The 20,278-nt window shown below is 39.9% G+C and overlaps 1 protein-coding gene across 12 annotated transcripts in view; it reads left to right on the top strand.

Annotated features, from left to right (window-relative positions):
- Nucleotides 1-20,278, top strand: part of lrrc7 (leucine rich repeat containing 7) — a 104,798-nt gene that overhangs the window by 46,357 nt on the left and 38,163 nt on the right. For all 12 annotated transcript variants that reach the window (XM_020602828.1, XM_020602838.1, XM_020602837.1 and 9 more), the window contains 5 exons: nucleotides 13,912-14,114; nucleotides 17,236-17,353; nucleotides 17,734-17,812; nucleotides 18,719-18,808; nucleotides 19,670-19,726. In XM_020602828.1, the coding sequence (XP_020458484.1) occupies nucleotides 13,926-14,114; nucleotides 17,236-17,353; nucleotides 17,734-17,812; nucleotides 18,719-18,808; nucleotides 19,670-19,726 (533 nt within the window). In that variant the 5' untranslated portion in view covers nucleotides 13,912-13,925. The remainder of the gene's footprint in view (nucleotides 1-13,911; nucleotides 14,115-17,235; nucleotides 17,354-17,733; nucleotides 17,813-18,718; nucleotides 18,809-19,669; nucleotides 19,727-20,278) is intronic.

The following is a 20,278-nucleotide window of genomic DNA, read 5'->3' as shown; positions in this document are numbered from 1 at the left end:
TAACAGAAACACCCCTCTGTATAATGCTATACAGTACACCAGCAACACAAACTACAGTTCTAAAATGATCTTAATGATGAATCAACATCTCTGTAAAACAGTTTCAACAACAATGGAACATTTTCACGTTCATTAAGGGAGGCTTTAATGCAGAACTCTTGTGTTGGACTCCTGTAGTTTTAGCTGTTGGATGTAATAAAGTGGCAAATGAGTTTATCTTTTAGCAGCTAGAATTTCTGAGAGGAGGTTACAAAAGCCATGGACAAACCAAATGAATTGAAAAGACAGGAACAGAACAGTCACTAAAATCCTGTTGTATTAACATGCATGATTAATGAGAGGGAGAGGTTGAAAGGCTGCAGCTTACAAACAGATTTAAACAGAAGAACGACTGTTCTGGCTTTATCGACTGAATGACACATATCCCATACAAGTATGCATGTTATCCCACATTTGGCATATTATTTTTCTCCAGGCAGGTGGTTGGTTTCTAAGTCTAAACAGCAGACAAGGATGTCAGTTTTAAACCATTAGAGCGACACAGACAAGGAGACGGAGCTGGTTATGGGAGTGACAAATAGCAAGTACAGGCTGTGTATATTCTCACAGCACACTTGTGGCACTTGTGCCTTTTTTGTATACGAGAACATTTTCAACTTAAGTGTGAAGATTCAGCATTAAAGTAAAATTTTGCTGCAGTAACATTCGTTCTATATGACTTTACCATGCTACAGTGACAATGCATGATCTGTAGGACTGCTACTTTCTGTGAATCGTGATGGTGAGATTCAATGGTGTCCAGGTATGTAGGAGTAAAGTGTCGTCACCCTTGACTGACTGGCCTGAATTTTGCCTATGATGCCCACGTCTCCATGGCGATGGCGTCGTGTTAAAACATTTTCCGCAGCGGCTTTGTGTCGTGACTAGTGGGCTTCACACCAATGTATTCTCATGGAGCTGCCTCCTCACTCTGACTGCTCTCCATATCTCCCCTGTCCAGACAAGAAACATGTCTGTGGTTACTCTGCTCTGCAACAAACTGTGGCTGCTAGTTGCTGGTAATAAGTTCTGGTGACTGATGGCAGTATGTTAGGATAAGGATAATTATTATGATTACAGTTGAGATTATGATCAGCAGCAAGATGCATGTATGGAAGTACATCCCCGCCAAAACGTTAGAGAGTGCACAAACCACATTTTGAGCACTAATCAGTTTGCAACTCAGCATTTGAAAGCACACAGGCAAAGATTTGTAACAGCAGAAATTCATGCCTGCTCAGTCTCAAATTCTGATTTGCGAATAGTGCTCTAAACTGTTTTTTAAAACATTTGGCAGCAACAGACAAAACCCAGTTGAGAAATGTGAGAGCACAGACTCAGAAATGAGCACACGCATGGACGGGATCGTGCTCTCAAATCTGAGCCTGCTCTTACAAATCTGCACCTACATGTTCTCAAATGCTGAGTTGCAAACTGAGTAGCACTCAAAATGTGGTTTGTGCACTCTCCAGCGTTTTAGGTTGGAATTTACTTCCATAGAAATGCCCCTCAGTTGAATCAATAGATGTGTAATGCTGCAGTCTATGGCTTGGCATGTGCAGAACATAAATGATAAAGTTTGATTTCCAACCAGACAGATATCCATAAATGACAAGCCATAGCTCCCAGGCCACTTTGTATAATTTAGACCCTAACACCTAACCTACTGTACTCTGACTCTTACTTTTTTTTGCATGGTGCATTAGGTGTGTGATATTGGCATTAACTAACACAATGCATGTGTTGCACATACTGTGTGTTCTTTTGGGCAATGGTGAGTAAATATGAATGCAATGTAAGTGTTTTTCAAACTAATTCAAAACATATAATTTTTTGCATTCTTTGTATTGTTCCTTTAAGGTACACTTGGAGCCATGACATTTGGGTTATACAACAAAAGTACATTTGTGCCAAAAGGTTTGAAGGGACACAAACCACATTTCGAGTGCTACTCAGTTTGCAACTTAGCATTTGAGTGTGTGCAGGCATAGATCTGTAAATCTGAGAGTCCACACTCAGAAATGAGCGCATCCTTGGGTAGAATTATGCTCTGACATCTGAGTCTGCACTTACACTATGCCTGTGCACTTTCAAATGCTGAGTTGCAAACAGGGCAGTGCTCGAAATGTGGTTTATGCACCCTCAAACATTTTGGCAGGGATATACTTCCATATTAAACCCCTGGCAAACATATGTTTCACAAATATACTTTGTCAAAAATCATCCAGGGAGTAACAAGAAGTATTAACACAATTGGCTCTGTAACTGAAGTGATCCTATCACATACTGCAGATGCTTGACTTTAATGGCCTGGGAGGGTGTCTCCATCTTGTATTCATTGAAAATGATCTAGTATACGAAGTCTGGTACAGAGAAACACTCTGCCTCAGACTTACACATTTTACCACACAAACTGCATTCCTGTACTCACAGATTTAAAAACATCATACAGTGGGTGTTGAAATGATTTCCATTCCTCCCCTGAGGGATTGGTTAGCCGTGCTGCATAAAGCTTGTCAAAATGGAGCTCTTAGTCGGGGCTTTTTAATTAGGGTTTCATGGTAATTTTGGGCAATTGAGTCCCCTAGTTACCATAGCAACTGCTCGCTGTGCAATTGGACTGTTGAGGAAAGTCTTAGGGATACAATTTACAAAAAAGGTGTTTATGCAAATGGATGTTGTCACGCAAGGTGAGAAGCTTTTAAATCCCTGCAAACATACAAGTAAAGTGTGTTTTAGGAGTAGGTGCTGTAACCGAGAGGTCACAAGTTCAATTCCTGCAACAGAGAGTGGGTATCAATGTTGAAGTGACCTTGACCAAAACAGTTCTGATTCCTTCAAGGATAAAGATGTAGGCTGAAAGATATAAATGCCTAGATGAAAAGTCACAGTATATTATCTTGTTTTTTAGAAAAAGGCAGAATAGAGGAAGAAGAGAGGAGGACAGAGGAGTGACAGGCAGCAGCAGGTGATAGATGGAGTGAATGCATAAATAGAGATCTAGACAGTTATGCACCACTATCAGCTAGAAGTAAAAAAAAGAGATAGACGGGGGGATGACAGAGGACAGAGAGGTTGATCCAGATAGCAGCATCTCTCAGTGTGTTCACAGAGAGTTCCTCAGGTGAAGGTGAAACATTCTTATGCATTCAGGACAGTGGGAGAGGCAACAGTGGTTAGAACCATCGGTTGAGTTGGCGCCACAGATGGCTGCCTCAGTTCTGTACCGGAAACAAATTCCTTGTGTGTAACATACTTGGCCAAATAAAGGTGATTATCCTTAGTGTGTGCTCTGTCTTCATCATGTTGTAGGGTCAGCATCATGTTACTGGATATAGGGAATGAGTAATGCTTAACAGATTTTTACTCACCAAAAGATCTTCCGTAGTGATTTCTTCATTTTTGGCTTTTGATGGTTCAAAGCCGCCCAAATTGATACTTTTATTAAAAGTTAATCAAATGAATGTCTATAATGCAGTTTCCCTCAAGTATACAGTGAACAAGCTGAAATTGACTGTATGTTCCAGAACCTACCCAGCACTAAACAGCAAACAGACAAAGTTAGTGACTAGCTGAAAACCTAGTGCAGCATTTAGGAACCAAAAAGCCAGATCGTTCCTTCATCTACAAATGAGAGAGCATATCAAATTTTGTTAGGTGACCAGAAACACAACTTTAAATGAAAGATAATGTTCTGTATCTCCTAGCGGACTGTCCAAAACAATTAGTTTGTATTAATGTTGTGTTTACAGGTTGTTCCTTTTTTCATTAAGTGGCAAAAATGCTTGAAAAAGAAGCTATGCCTGCTCACAAGCACTTCTCACAGATTGCATGCAAGAGTTGTGAGCAGTTGTACCAAAGAGTGACGTTTCCTTCTCACATTGTATCTTTGAATAGGTTCCAGGGGCCTGAAGGAACAAAACTATCTCATATTTCACAATAAAATAAGTAGATTCAAGTTGCATTTTGTCTAATGGAAACCCACTGGAGAGCTCCACATGGGTTGACTCTTGATAAATTTACATTTAGGTGACTCTGTAAAGCAGTGTGGGTCAGACCATGTTATAGATGAACTGGTACATTGCAGGTTGTACCTTGAGGACCCAGGGTTCATATTTAGTCTTAAAAATGTTAAATCAAATTAACCTAAAACTTTTAATAACAAGAGCCGCCCTGTTCTTAGTGTGCTCTATGAATAGTTCAAAACTTCTGGGTCAACAGTTTGGCTGAATGACATGATGCTGTGTGTGTGTGTGTGTGTGTGTGTGTGCCGTCTTTCTGCTTCTCTCCCTCTGGCTTTGAGCGCTGGATGAGCTGCTGAGACACCAGCATGGCAAGGTGACCTTAAATAAACAACCAAATGACACAAAAATAAACACAGAGATGCTCAAATCTAAACTGAAATACACGCTTACAGACTGACATTGACATCAAGAGTACATTTTTAATCCTGAAGTTTAAAATTTAGTCTTTATATATAATGGTAATATATTCTCAGTCACATTTAGTTATAAAACTATGAATGAACAAAGTGAGTAGTTAGTGTAAACCAACAATTCATACATTTTCATATCCAGTTTTGTCTTGGCAGGAGGCATTCACATTGAGATAGTGTGTATGTGCGTGACATAAAACCTGTGATGCAATAAACACTGATGATTCTGGTGCAGTGGAGAAAGGAAGATCTTGTCTGAGGTTAAGTATTTTACTTAGCTGCTTTACATTGTGACTACATGTCTACACAATACACTTGGTAATACAGTGCATACCTACAAACATATATTACTGTTTCATAGGTATATTAGTATTTCAGTCTTAAACCTGACCTGTGTGTCTGCATTCAGAAGACCTTAAACAAGGCCTGAATTTGTCAAGTTCTCAGATTGCAGGTTGCAGATCTTGAATATATTTTACAATGTAAAAAAGATAGTTTTGCAAAATGGCACGAAAAGTTTTTGTTTACTTTTTTCCCTTATATGATGACTGAGCCTAGAGAACACAGTCTGTGAAGATTTCCTAGTTTTCAAAGCCAAGATGCCAAGTTTATCTTTCCACTGAATCACCTGCTGGAATAAAAAAAAAAAAAGGATTTAGATCACCAACGCTCCCAGTGAGAGGAAACAACAAGTACTGTGTTCAGTTTAAGATGGCTTCCCTTTGTGTCTCTTGGTTAGGGGGTGGGATGGAGGAAGAGAGAGAGGAAAAAGTTAAACAGACAGACAGAGGAATAGTGTAGAGAGCGAGAGAGGCCTGAAAGGGAAAAGGGAGAACAGAAAAAGAAGATGTGCTGGGGTGTCTCGAGCAGAACTGGGCCACTGAGCACAACCCTGGAAAAACAGAGAGATTAGAAAAAATAAAAGACTGGCCTGGAAATGGGAGAACAAGAAAGTGATACATGACAGAAGGAGAGGAGGGAGCAGAGATGCTCACAGAAACTTGTTTTTCTATGAGCTTCACAAATACAGAGGAACAGTTGGACGAATGCAGCCTTTGGCTAAAAGCCAAATAAGTCGGTCTGGAAATGTTTGTGAAGAGCCACTTAACCATGTGTTGATAAAGATGCCACTCCGCTGTAACACCTAACACTACACAACAATTTCATAGTCTGACCTCTGATGTTTAAACAGTCATTCCACCATGTTGCTACTTTGATCTCGTAGTCCTGGACATTTGTTTCAGATGTGTTATCTTTGTACTCAACAAGTTAACTGGGAAAGCAGTCAGCTAAACTTGTCTGGAAAAAATGGCCATGGGTAAAATCAAATTGTTTTAAATGTCCATCATAGTTAGCATAAAATTACATTTTTTGAGGGATCGCTTTCAGTGTAGGTGTAATAACCTGCGTAATCGAACTTCTACTCATTGATGCTGTGAGATAAAATTTTATAATCAATAGAGACAAAGGCCGAAGTTATGGAAATTAGGCTCAGGTTTTAGCAATTTTCCTTAAAATAATAAAATATTTTTTTCTTACTGTACATATTTTTTATACTGGAGCATGTGGTCACACACTTAACGACTGTTGCACTGATTATGACTGGGATTTGGGTGTCTGATCAAACCCAGTGGGACTGAGCTGGATCAGTCGTGTAGTGTGTACCATGTAATGTATCTGATCTTAAGTGTTACGTTCTAGTCGCTACCAGTTGTTCCCATGAAGATTGTTTTAAACATGTTTAATATTTGTGACTGACATCAATGACCTGAGTGTGTTACCCCATAAACAAAAGGTAAAGATTGATGAATGGTGAGTAAAATGGACTGTGGTGTGAGGGGCACTGGACAAATGACGTGGAGGGAAAACTGACTGAACTGTGGCAGGAGAATAAATTCTAAAACAAGACTGATACATTTCAGTTCCCTTTGTACCTGTACAGTCCGCGCTGTCCACCCCTCTCCATCCAGGATCTCACCCAGATTCTGTGCCTTTTCCTTTTTTTTGTATTTTCAGCACAAACTGAATTGTAAACCATGGATAAATATTAACAGCGCAAGCCGGTTGCGTTCATGTTGGTTTTGATACAAGGACACATGAGAATTGATGGGATCTTGTGGGATTTACAGGCTCCTCTACTGGCAGAACGTCCAGTTGTTACAAACAGTTGTTAAGTGTGTTATCCACAGTGTTTGCTCAGTCTTAAAGTGTGTGCTGCTTCCCGACTGTCGAGGTCTAAAAATCCACACAAGTTGGTGAAAACAGTCTTTCAGTGTAGCCAATTCCTGCTAGTTGTCAAGTGTGCCACCGCCTTAAGTAGTTTATGAATTATAGATGTATTTCAGTGAAGTGGTCTATTTTACCCATAATACTGAAATCGTCTAATAATTGTTTGGTCCAGTGGTTTCTAATCTTTTTAGCACGTGACAGACAAAGCTGTATACTTGCAACTTCTTAATGTCCACTGGCGATGAGAAATTCATCAAGGTCACATAGTTCTTGTTTTATTTAAATGATATTTTTATATTCCTGATGAAATAAAATTATTCAGTTACAAGACAAATGCTAAAATGAGAGGAAAGGCTGAAAAAGTACTGCCCCCCCCCCCCACTTTCCTCTCTTGATAATCACTCCTCTGAGTCGTCCTGCAGTCCCACTGTACTGAACATAGGTGTCCTAAACCGCAGGCTGGGAACCACTAGTTTAGTTTATAAAGTGTCAAGGAATGGAGAAAACTGCAAATCACATGCGTCCTGGTGGACTAGTGGTTAAAGTACATACTACATAACCATCACAGATTAAACTGAGGTCCTTCATTGTGTTCTACCTCCCCATGTTTATACTGTTAAACTGTCCAATAAAGGTCAGCAGTCCAGAGCCCAAATATTTTTTATTTGAACTATTTTCTAATGTGAAGAAAACAGCAGATATCCACATCTGAGAGGCTGAAAAGAATAGATATTTAGCACTTGTGCTCCATAATCAATTATCAGTTTTCTGACTGTTAGAAAAAAAAATCTTGATAACCTAGATCTGGTCCTGTTTGGTAGTGTGACTCCATCTGCTGTTTCTCTGTCGCACCGCTTTTCTCTGTCTGGCTGCTTGTTTGTCTGTACTGTGTACTATTTATAAACCCCACTGTTTTCTTTAACTTTGTGTGTCATTTGTCGGTATTTGTCATGAATGGAGAGAAGTCCTAAACTTTTCTAGTTGAGTGTGAGCCTTGAAGACATTTTTCAGGTCATTTTGTGGTATTTTAGGTAACACAAGTTTGACCCATTTGGTGCATGTGTGTTTTGCTCATTCATGCATCTGAGCATGTTTGATTCCCACATCCCGGGTGCAAGAGAATTGTCAGCTGTTCTGTGTTTCGTTGTGTTATTTTTAGCCTGTAAGGGTCATTGAGTTTTACAGACATGCCACCTGGAGCCACAGTGTTAGGAACATTGGACTGGGTGACAGTGTGACATTTGGTTTTCCAGACAGTGATACCTCTTAATTATATGAGCAATTTCCTCAATAGTGAAGGTGGAAGAATCACAGCATTGTTAGACATCTCCAAACCCTCTGAGAGAAGAAGCTGGAGGTGGATGCTTCCCCATCATTAACCAAATAATTTTACCTAAACCAGACCAGACCTTAACCACCAGGGAGACGGATCAGAAAATGAGAACTGTTCTTTTCTTTCAAAAAAAAAAACAACCCTTGAATTAAATATTTATTGTTTTACTTAGTTTTTATGTCTTCATTCCTTGTTAATGTGGCATGTAGCTGGAATACATCCCAGACTCCACTGGCTGCGAGGCTACAGAGCACCCTGAATGTCAAACTGAATGTCCATTATCAAAATCCATCATCCCCCTCAGAGATGACACTCTGCAAAACATGCGGTATTGCAAAATGTCTCCCAACAACACTTTTACTGCTCATCTCTATAGTTATTTGAAGCCTGGATTTTCTAACAGGACATTTGTAAGTGATTAATGTAACTGTGTTTGCATGCATGTTCTGGTGCACGCACAGTGATTGCTGTAAGTGCTGTTAAAAAACAGCAGAACAAGCTGTTCCTGGCTGCTAGTTAGCTTAATGCCTCCCACATATAGTCTCACAATACACACACACATGCACACTGACACACAGCTCAGGGATTTGTTTGATAATGTGGAGCACTGGGCTGTGAAACAGGATCTTACATTTTTTCCCGTTGTCAAAAGTAATCGTACACTAAATGAGTTTGCATGTGCGTTTGTGTGTGTGGGGAGGTGCATTTTACTATATATGTGTGTGTCAGTGATTCACAAGTGCTTGACTGTGACTGCTTAATTGTGAGTGAGTGCAGAAGATCGGGTTGAGCTCTGCAGAGTGCAGCATTAACACCTTTACAAAAAGCAGTCAGAAAGCAAAAAAAAATCACAGAGAAGCTCTTGTTCAGGTGCAATAAAGGTGTCTGATAGATTGGAGTCTGTGTAAAGCGTCGCCAAATGTGGAGCGATCGCCCACTGAGTGCAGCATGTTCTGTTTCATGACAGAGAGAGAATGAGTAAAAATACACCAGCTCCCTGGAGACGGTCTCTATGGCAGCAGTAACTGTGGTGACGGTGAGGTTGCACGTGAAGCGATGGCTGTGATGGGACCCCAGGGAATTCACCCTCTCAAGCTACTGGAGGAGACACACACAAGCTTGAATGAAGTGCAGAGGAAAGAGAGAAAGAAAGCGACCACTTGAGGCGAAATTCAGGACTTGCCAGCAGTGGTGGAATGTAACCAAGTATATTTACTCAAGTACTGCACTTAAATACATTTCTGAGGTCCGTACAGATTAAACCACCCAGAGCTCAAATTAGTCAGATGAAAATTTATTGGCAACTATTTTAATGGCTTTTTAAGTCATTCCTTCGTTAAAATGCCAAACAATTAATCCCTCTAAAATGTGATGATTTGCCGCTTTTCTTTTGAGTGAGTTTAATAATTTAGAGGTTTAGAGTATTGGTTGGACAAAAGTCTTTGTGAAGGTCTCACTTTGGCCACTGGATAATTTCCTCTGCCAAGGAGGAGGTAAAGTTTTTACCAGTGTTTGTTTGTTCACAGCATGAGTCAAAAGTAATGAATGGATTTTAATGAATTTTTTTGAGAGGTAGGGCCCATGGAACAGTCAGGTTGATGCTGATCCAGATCATCATTCAGATCCAGGAATTTATTAAAGGACCACTGTGTGTTGGAAAGGCTGTTTACTGTATGTGAGTCCCTGTATGGTGACTGTTTGTGGCTGTGCAGCTGAGTGAAGATTAGTGGAGCTAATAAGTGCAGCAGGAGGCACTGACTCTAAAGTGGACTTAGATTTAGCCTAATGGTGTGACTTGTTGGCGTCTATGAACGACTGTAAGCACACATTACTATTTCATTCTCCATAGCACATTTATTAGCCATTCGTGGCATTCAGCATAATAATTTATTATTACCTGTCAGTTTATTATAAGGAACAAACTAATGTGTAGCCATTTTTCATGTCAACATGACTTTTTCCTGCAGTGACATCAGAGGCCATTAAAAACACTGCGGCCTCTTTGCATAAACAAGCAAAACATGAACACTGTAATTTTACAAAATTTGACAATTACCATTAAAATATGAACACCCCATTTACACAAAGTTTGGCTGACTGTATTGAACTCAGCTGACCTGCTGTAACCTAGCCTGCTGCAGAGGCAATTGTCAGCAGGCTTAGGACAGAGGATTTCTCATGCCTGTTATAATTTAGATCTGAAAGCTGAACCCGCTCTGCTGCCTCACTGGAGGCTGGACTTGCCAGCTCCACTTCAGCCAAAGTTTTGACGTCAGGGAAGATCTCTCTCCTTCTGCACCAGAGGTGCAGTTGCAGCCCTCTGTGAACGTGCTCCGTGGCTGTTCTATGCACTGTCAGTTCCCAGAGATGGGCAGAGTACGGTCTCAGTTGTCCTTCACCCGCCGCATAAGTTTCAGTTTTTTTCATCTCATTTATCAATGCCATTGGCTCATTATCATTTTTCTTGAAAAGATATTAAAAGAGTCAACTGACAATTTCTTTGATATTCAAGTTGCAGAATTATTGTTAAAATCCCCACCCAAACCAAATAAAGTAAAACGGCCTTTCACACTTATTGTAAATGCACCAGTTACAAATAGACTTTGTAACACAACGTATTTTTCCAGTGCAGGACCTTTACTGGTAACTGAATATTCTGACATTGAGGTATCACTGATAGTATTACCTACAGTGCAGGATCTGAATACTTCTTCCACCACTGCTTGCTAGTGTGTAAATGTGTGCATGTGTGTGGGTGGCTTTGTGCATGCGTGTAGCATGTGTGGGCGAGTGTGTGTTACAGTTCTTGCTAAATTTCTCACTACTCACATATTTGCTTTGCGTCCACTCATTGTTCTGGTGTTGTCTTGAACAGCTGAATTATTTAAGTGTGTGTGTGTGTGTGTGTGTGTGTGTGCGCGCGTGTGCGTGTGTGTGTGTGTGTGTGTGTGTGTTCGGAGCTTGCACATGCAGCATTGCCTCTGCAGAGTCAGTCTGCTCTGTCATGCTGTTTCCATAGCAGCAGTGAGAGCCAATACAGCCAACCACGCTCACTTCCTAGTTTCACCATATTGGTCCTGACACACTATGACTCTCTTCCTACTTTTTTCTTTTTTTGCTGGTCATTTTGGTGGACTTCAGAGTCCCCTTTACATTCATTTATTCAGACAGGGTCAAGAAGAGCACTAGAAATACAAAGAAACAGGAAACTAAAAGCAAATCTTTTTAAAGCTAGATCTATTTCAATCCACAAAAAGTTTGTCATGTCATGTTTATTGTCTTGTCTGAAATCCACAGATTTGAGCAAATAGTCCAAGCAGCTGTACACCCTCCCTGTTCTGTACATCTCTGTCCATTTTCTCACTGTTTTTTGGTGTAAATTCGATCTCCAGAAGGCTTTATGTCATGAAGGTGACGACCCATTGCCAGCTCTCATTGTTGCTTACATTCACAATCTCTCATTTGTTCCTAATGTTTGTCATTGTCCCTGTAGTTGTAGTACTTCCCTAAATGCAATCGACTCTTTTCACTTTCTCTCTCTGCTCTCTTGTCAAAAAGCTGTTATTTTTAGTCTTCTTTGTCTTTGCATATCCATAGATTGTCAGGGTAAAATTGAACAACTGCAGCATCAGAAGCTGATAAAAACAGACTTTGGCTGTGACTGTGGCTGAGTAATGCCTTTAATAAATGCACACAGAAACACATTTTCACAAAACACCTACTGCAAAAATGCTTGTAATGTGAAGAGAAAATTTGTGTTAATTTAAGCCTGACTGTGTAAAAATGACAGATGTAATCATTGTTAAAATCCTACCTGTACCTTTTCCCTGTGCTAAACCCTGGGCTGCCTTTAGCTTTAAACATGAGGGGTTAGACAAGAACCAGTGGTGCAAGATGTGATCACCAGCACTGCTGGGTGCCTTAGACAAACTGTAAATTCCAGTTTGCCTCATTACGCTCGTTTTGAGCTATTGATTTTAATGGTCCAACCCTCCTAGATAAACAGTCCTAGAGGAGATGCAGTTTTTTTTTTTCCCCACCAACTTTAATTAAGCAAACCAGAGCAGATAACACGTCCTCACAGTCAGGACCATCTGAGTTCCTCTGGACATGCGTGTGCTTACAGACAGGTCTTACCTTTGAGCCTCTTTGTGATTCCCCTCTCTACATTCTCTCATTTCATGTTCTCTCCCTTTTCCTTCCTCCTTGACCCTCCTTTTGACTCCTGTTATGCATTCACCATTATTAACCCTGTTATTTTTTTCATCCCATCTGCTCTTAGCTCACCCAGATCAAACAGGAAATTGAGGCAGCAGTCTGATAACTGAAAATTCACTCTTTGTTCTGTTTGAAAGGGCTGCCATTAAAACATTTGTATTTGTCAGTAGACTGAGTGTGAGAGTGAAGCGGCTGGGTCTGAAACGATGAAGCTGAGTGATAAATCCTCAGTCAAGGATTTTAATACCCATGGTTAGCCTACTTATGCCATTCAACCACTAGCGCTTTAAATGGAGTCGGGTAATGGAATGATCACAGAACTACAGAGGATTCAGTCTAATTATATGGCTCTGGCTTGTTTTTTGAACACTGTGTGCATGACAGAGAATTGAGCCTCAGCCTGCTGTGAGCTGGGTAGTGGCTGGTTGGCGAGAGATGGTCATTTTAACCCATCTGCCTCAGCCTTCACACCTGCCTGGCAGCAAAACAACACACTAATGTTGGTCCCTCTCCATCCCTGCCTCACAGAATAGGTTTCCCTTTTTTCAGGTCTGTCTTAAAACATCACTCATATGTCCACATGCACTGCAACAGGTTTTAGTTGCTATGTGTTTCTCCTGTCTTTACTGGCTGTGAGAAGATATCTTCCAAAAGCAAATGTGATGTGGGACAAAATCCAGTTTTCTTTCTGTGCAAAAGCACATTAACCAAGTTTAGCTGAATCTAACATGAGGCTTCAGCAGTCTGAGACAAATCTCGTGGTTTTCTTCGAAGTTAAGGTTGTCTTTAGTGCTTTTTATTGAGAAGTAGTGCAAAGTCTCTCTCTCTGTCTCTCTCTCTCTATATATATATATATTTATATAGACATACAGTATATACAGTGCCTTGCGAAAGTATTCGGCCCCCTTGAACTTTGCGACCTTTTGCCACATTTCAGGCTTCAAACATAAAGATATAAAACTGTAATTTTTTGTGAAGAATCAACAACAAGTGGGACACAATCATGAAGTGGAACGATCAGTTTTTTATTTGTTAAAAAAGTTTGAAATATCCAATAAATTTCGTTCCACTTCATGATTGTGTCCCACTTGTTGTTGATTCTTCACAAAAAATTACAGTTTTATATCTTTATGTTTGAAGCCTGAAATGTGGCAAAAGGTCACAAAGTTCAAGGGGGCCGAATACTTTCGCAAGGCACTGTATATTGTATACTGTACATGAAAAATAAACAAGCCAAAAACAGTTAATCTCTTTTTATTTAATTTTTTTAACTAAAATTCCAACTTGATTTGAATTTGACTAACTCTGACTTCTGAAGTCTTTTATGAGGGGCCGTATAAGAATACATAATGTCTTATACGGCCCCTCATAGTCTTTTGTTAGATTCTACTTAACCAAAAAAAGTTCATGACAGAGTACAAACATATATAATGCTAATTTGTCATTTCAGACCATTTGTTATCTTATAGCGATATATCAAACTATGGTCTTCACTGAGATACCATGACAGGGGCAGCCTGGATGAATGAGAATCTCCACAGACAAAGGAAATGATTACAGACTGGCAGCAAAAGAGATATAATGATCCTATTAATCTTCAAGTGTTACCCTCTGGCATTAATTTAACATCATGTCTCTCCTCATTTTGCATCTACAGTGCAGTGTCTGGAAATGACCACAAAGCGGAAGCTTATTGGCCGGCTGGTGCCGTGCCGCTGTTTCCGTGGCGAAGAGGAAGTGATCTCAGTGTTGGACTATTCTCACTGCAGTCTGCAGCAGGTCCCCAAGGAAATCTTCAGCTTCGAGAGAACTCTGGAGGAGCTCTACCTGGACGCCAACCAGATTGAAGAACTACCCAAGGTAACTCTGAACCACCTCTAACCCCTTTCTGCTGTATCATATCATCTATGACCCATTTAGCATTTTTCCAACTTTTAAATCTTGGGAAACTTTGCCTGTAGCCTCCAGAAGTACTACTGAACCCCCAGAGCCCGGGCCAAACCTACTGTCCAACATAATTCATGCACAACTGTGCTGTCTTTTTCAGGAGGGCCCTATGTACACTCACACAGTTAGCCACAGTTTTCTCAGCCACAGCAACTGGGCGTTTAAGGGCCTTGCAGACACCTTAATATGATTTAAGGGTCTAAGAACAGATCATGTCACTGTAGGGTTTCTAAAGCTCCTTGAGGCAAATAATGTATGTGATCTCTGATACTGAGCTATTTACTGTAAATAAAATTTGACTTGACACCTCAAGAATGGTAATGAGGGGCTAAGCGCTGATCTTTCCCCAGCCAGATTTGTCCTTATTTTTGGCTGTCAGAGACTTTCAGAAAACCATGTGGCCAGTGATGAGGCAAAATGCCCTTCCAATATTTCAAGGAGGATTACAGGTGCTGTTTATAAGAGGGCTGTCTTGTTTTATTGATATTCTGTCCTGGTTTAAATGACAGATGTTGAATTAGATTTCTAAATATAGCCTGCATGAATGGAAATATTCTAACAGGGCTGTGTAAGTAGCGGGTCAAATTTGCAATCACCTGACAAAAAATCTGCTCAGTCTGGGCAATGTATGTGTGCCAAGAATGTGTAAGAGCCACTGAGACAGCCAGGGTGACTGACCTCTAAGTGAGTTGTAGAGATTCTGGAGTGTGTGCATGTATGAAATGTTTGTGTGTTTAGGTATAGTGGCCTGGCCAGATTTGACAAATTGTGAAATTGTTTGAATGCTTTATGTGAAGCACTTGTGAAGGCCTCAGCCCTGGCCTTCACCATGTGAGGGCCTAAACCACCACCAGCAGTACAACTAGCTAGGTAATGTCCTTTTGTTTTCTTTGTTCACATGTGTAGATTTAAGTTGTAGGTAGATGTTAGGCGTTTGATTTGACCTTGGACATAATCAATGAAGCATGCACTTTTGGTTAATTTTGTATTGTTAATGTGTGTAAATTTTTTTTGAGTTGCTGTCTGCCTGGTCCATGGATGGGGGTGGTCCCGACAAAAAGACTGGGTTCTTCTTCGTGTGGTGTTTATTGGTGGTTTGCAAGCCAATCTAAGGTGTATTACCGCCACCTGCTGGGCTGGAGTGTAAAAGACTGGACTGAGGCAGCAGCAGTAGGTTTAAATACCTCCCATTAGGCCTGGACTGTACCAAGTGCCCAATACGGCGGACTGTCTGTTCAGTGTTTATTGGTAGTTTATTTATTTAGTTAGTGTTTTTGTCCATTCCCTGTGTGTGTTACTGGTTTGGCCAGCCAGTATATACTGTATGCTCCCCATGGGTGTCATTTGTTAGGCCAGTTGGTTTTTGTTTGAGTTACTGTGTAGTTCAGTTTGCTGTATTTTGAGTTTTACTATCTTTTGTTCACCTCTTTTAGGGCCCAGTTTGTTTGTTATTGTTTGTATTTTTTCCCTAATTTTTGGGTGAATAAAAAGCCCATCTTTTTTTAACTTTAAAAGCTGTGTCCTCTGCCTTACTGTTCGGTCCCTGACACACCGTACATATTTTGGTGAACATATCAAATCTGAAATACATGGTATGCTTACACGGCTCTTAGAGCAGCTTAAATTCTATAGTAGACATAACAAGTGCTGGGGAAATCAGAGCACATTCTATAAGTGTGCATGCTTATATTATTTGCAAGTGACTTATTTAGCTCCTAAGCGGCTTCATAACTAATGTACGTTTTAAGATGAGGTTAGGGAACACTGACTAATAAATAGTGACTTTTCAGGTCTCGTGTCAAGCAGGAAAATAGGATTGTGAAACCCTCCCCCAGGGTGTCATTCCACCTGTGCTGACAAGATTCTGTTTATTTAGTAAGGGGTCACCTTAAGGTTTTTCACTTCCTCACTCTCTAAAGGAAAAAATAAAGGTGCATCACATTGTCTGATAAATCAAGTGCATGTAAAAATTACAAACTGACTCAGATTTGATTCAGATGTGGCATTCTTCCTTCTGGATGCATTAGCATTTAAAGCTAGCGTGTTTGTTTTGGCCACATTAGTGACCCACCCATGTGGTACTTTTGCATTGAATTTATATGATTTAAATTTGGTAATGATTTGAGCTTTGTGTAACGTTAGTGGTTTGTGTCACATTAGTAGTACTGAATATTCTACTGGACTGAGACATTTTAGCTGTTAGTCAACTAATGCTAGCTTTGGACAGGAGGCTACATTTTGTACAGTGTCACAACCAGGCATTTGTAGTTTATGTCTTTGCTAGGAAACAGATGTGATGCGTTAGGAGCAGCTTATAGTGTCTGCTTGTTTTGGTTCTCTGGTTTCTAGATGCTCTAGGCTGAAAAGAAATTAGGTAGCATTAAGGTAACACTAGCTTATCAGATAATTTTGCTCAGGTATGGAATATTTATGTATTTGTGGTTGGTCATGTGGTTTGTTGTTTTGATCTGTGTGAGCTGAATGTTGAACCTTTTCCATCCAACATGTATTATTTTCTGTTTTTTTCCGCCATGTAAAAGTAAACAGACCTTGAGTCAAGTTTGTTTTGCTTCCTGAGGAGCCTCAGTGGGAGATAGTGAACAAATTTGTCACTGCTATGTAAAAACTGGTCTACATTTTTGTTAACGTTGTTTCTAAATTACATTTCTAGATATGGGGGTCATTTCCCCTTCATCTGTGCTTTTGCCTGTTGTGTGCCTGTTGGTATCAATGGCATTTCTGCATTCTATGCACTTTCCTTTTTTGTAAATGTGCTTTCACTCTTGTGAATACTTTGGCATTTGCAGCATTTTCCTGTTTAGGGCACAGTTCTCTGATTGTTTTTGCTTTCACTCCAGTATGTGTTTTGACCTGAGGGGCCACTGTATAGATGAGATTAATTAATATTCACAGAAGGTGGTAAAAAATGGCACAACTGCGTGGCTCTTTGAGTTTTGCACCTCTCTATAAAAGATATGTGGGATTTTGTCAAAAGATTACATTATTCCTTTGTTTTCCCTCTGTGTTCCCATAGCAACTTTTCAACTGCCAGGCCTTGAAGAAGCTGAGCATGCCTGATAACGACCTGTCCAACCTGCCCACCACCATTGCCAGCCTGGTTAACCTCAAAGAGCTGGACATCAGTAAAAATGGTAAAAGTAAACAAAAAATAATTTAAAAAATAATTTTTAAACACAGATGCCCAATCCAGCCTGACACAAACCTACCTGCAGCTGATGGTAGTGACAGATCCAAAATAGCTGAGGCAGTGTGTCTCATCAAAATATAGCAAAATGTCTTAACCACAGTTAACTCAACAAAATGTGGAACTATAATTGAAAGCAAAGAAGACAAAGAAAAGCAGGAAAGCCTTTCACTTGCGAGACTGGAATATAGAATATTTGTCCCTGTTTAACGGTGACTGAAATAGTATATTATTTTTCTGTTGATCATCTAGTGGACTAATTATTTCTAAATGCATCATATGATATCAGCACATTTCATTTTCCTTCTCTCCATGTCTCTCTAACAGGTATTCAGGAGTTTCCAGACAATATAAAATGTTGTAAAGGCCTGTCTGTGGTGGAGGCCAGTGTCAACCCTATCACAAAGTAAGACACCTTGTAGCAGCACTACTCAATAATATACTAACAAAGTTGAACATTTGGGTTGATGGCAGCAAACGCTAACGTTTATCTGCAGTGCAAAAAGCTGGTTTGCAGGTTTGACATAACTAACATTTATCTGAGCATAAAGATTCTGCATAACAACCTGGCAATGTCGGCCTAGATTCAAACATTCAACTTTCAAATAGGCTCACTTACAGGAGTGTTTTTACTGAGAACCATTTTCTATTGAAAGTTTTTTTTAAATGTCTGGAACAATCACGCATTTGGTTGATGGCACCAATTTTATCCATCAGTTTCTGTGGCTGGGGACTCAGTTCAAGATGTAATAGACTGTTTCATGCATTTGACACATATTTAGCTGTTTGAATGGATTTTTCTCTGTCACAAGTTAGTGTCAAGAGACACTTGATAATAGCCGGCTACATCTACAGACCCTATAGTACCATACAACCATATATTTTTCTGTGTTTATTTTCTATTGGCTCAGCTGCGGAGAGCTGACAGGAGATGTAACTACTACAGTAACATGCTGGTGTTGTTTACCATTGTGCTGTGAAGCTATTGGAGCATTAGGTGTTACGTTAGTAATTGCTGTTTTCCTTTCAGAGGTGTAATGTCCGTGAATCACAACTAGACTTAACCACACAGTATACTGCAGACAAAAAGACGTCTTTTACTCTGTGTGTGCGTGTGTGTGTGCATGTGTGCAGGAGATGAGTCATCTCCTAACAGCAGCAAACCATTTCTAGAGAACCTGTTTTTGAAACGTTTTATTTCAGTGAAGCACGCTGTTTTTCTCTGCTTATTGTTTTTATTTTGATTGTTCATAATGTCTTTATTTCTTCGTTTCTGCTTCTGCCTATTTCTTTTACTCTCTTTCTCCTCCAGACTCCCAGATGGTTTTACGCAGCTCCTGAATCTCACCCAGCTCTTCTTAAACGATGCCTTCCTGGAGTATCTGCCAGCCAACTTTGGCAGGTAAACTGATCCATGTAATTTCCTTGCTTGTGAGGGTGCATGTGAACAAGTGTGTGACTGTATTGTCAGGTTGTTTTTACAACATCCTTATTTGGTGCCTCTTGTGTGGCATAATCTTCATGAGAAAAGGGAGCGTGTCCAGGTTTGTTGGCCTTGCTGCTGTACTACTGAGTGTTTGTCCTGAAAATGAACATGGTTTATTTTATATGCAGTGTCAGAATCAGCTTAGGCATTAATGTTTCTTCTTTGGTGGAACGTTTTGGATCATACCTTGGTGGGAGTGCATGAATGATTTTCTAAAATTCCCTACTTTGATTTGGCAAGCATCTTTTTTTTCTTTAACAGCACATATAAACTGTGAGGTGCAAGATTCAGTGTGAGTCCATCAAAATAAAAACACATTCATCAGGGCAATGATGGCAAAACAGACAAATATTTGGTGATGTGTATAAAACAGCTCTTGGACGAAGTGTTTTAATTTTCATTTTTAAATTGTGTATGTAAAATAATATTTTCATCTCAGGTTAGATATTCATTCATTTTTCCTTTTACCTTTTCATCTCGGAATACAGTATATACACATTGTTTGTGCAGTTTGCTAATAGAATGTGACATTTCCATGCTGCTGAGTGATTTTTTTTTATTGTAAAACTTTACTAATCAATAATTTTGTATCATTATGATCACTGATTAGGACAGGGTTGATGCTGTTTTTGGAGTTGAATTAAATGGGGTCTGTTTTTCCACTGTTTTACTGTATGTTGTGACCTTCTATGACATTCCTTGTAACATTTGTTGCATTTTACTGAGAGAATTAACAGAGTAAATGGAGTCTTGACTTTTGTGACATTTGTTTTTTAGACTCTCCAAACTACGGATCCTTGAGCTGAGAGAGAACCACCTGAAAACCATGCCAAAGTAAGACAAACCACCATATGTGTCTGTGGGCGTTTGTGCATACAAATATGTTAGAAATAAACACAGTTTGGTGTCTCTGCGCTCCACTAACTGAAACACACACAGAAGATACATGAGATTACTGAGTGTATCCAAACCGTCCCAGGGGTCCACATTAAATCTATTTATCTATGGCCAGTGTTCTTGGATACTAATATAGCCTTTTAGAACAGTAAATACTTCCTGTTCACTACCATATCACTGAAATTGTCACCGTTTTCGTGTTTGCCCAGCATGCCCACAGACAGAGACTACTATAAGTGTACCTAGCAATACTGCAGATAACCTTTGAAGTTGAAGAGTAACACTGATTTCAACTACAGTTAATTGATATAAGCACTAATACTGTATTAATGCCAACAGTACTACTGTTGCATTTATTTATTTTTTTTTACCAGCATAGCTACCAGTGCTCTATTCTCCATCCATCCATCCATTTTCCTCCGCTTATCTGGGACCGGGTCGCGGGGGCAGCAGTCTAAGCAAAGATGCCCAGACTTCCCTCTCTCCAGA

The sequence above is a fragment of the Monopterus albus genome, unplaced genomic scaffold (genome assembly GCF_001952655.1).
Source record: "Monopterus albus unplaced genomic scaffold, M_albus_1.0 scaffold58.1, whole genome shotgun sequence".
Taxonomy (NCBI): Eukaryota; Metazoa; Chordata; class Actinopteri; order Synbranchiformes; family Synbranchidae; genus Monopterus; species Monopterus albus.
Note: the sequence above shows the minus strand (reverse complement) of the source record. Positions and strands in the feature narration are given on the sequence as shown.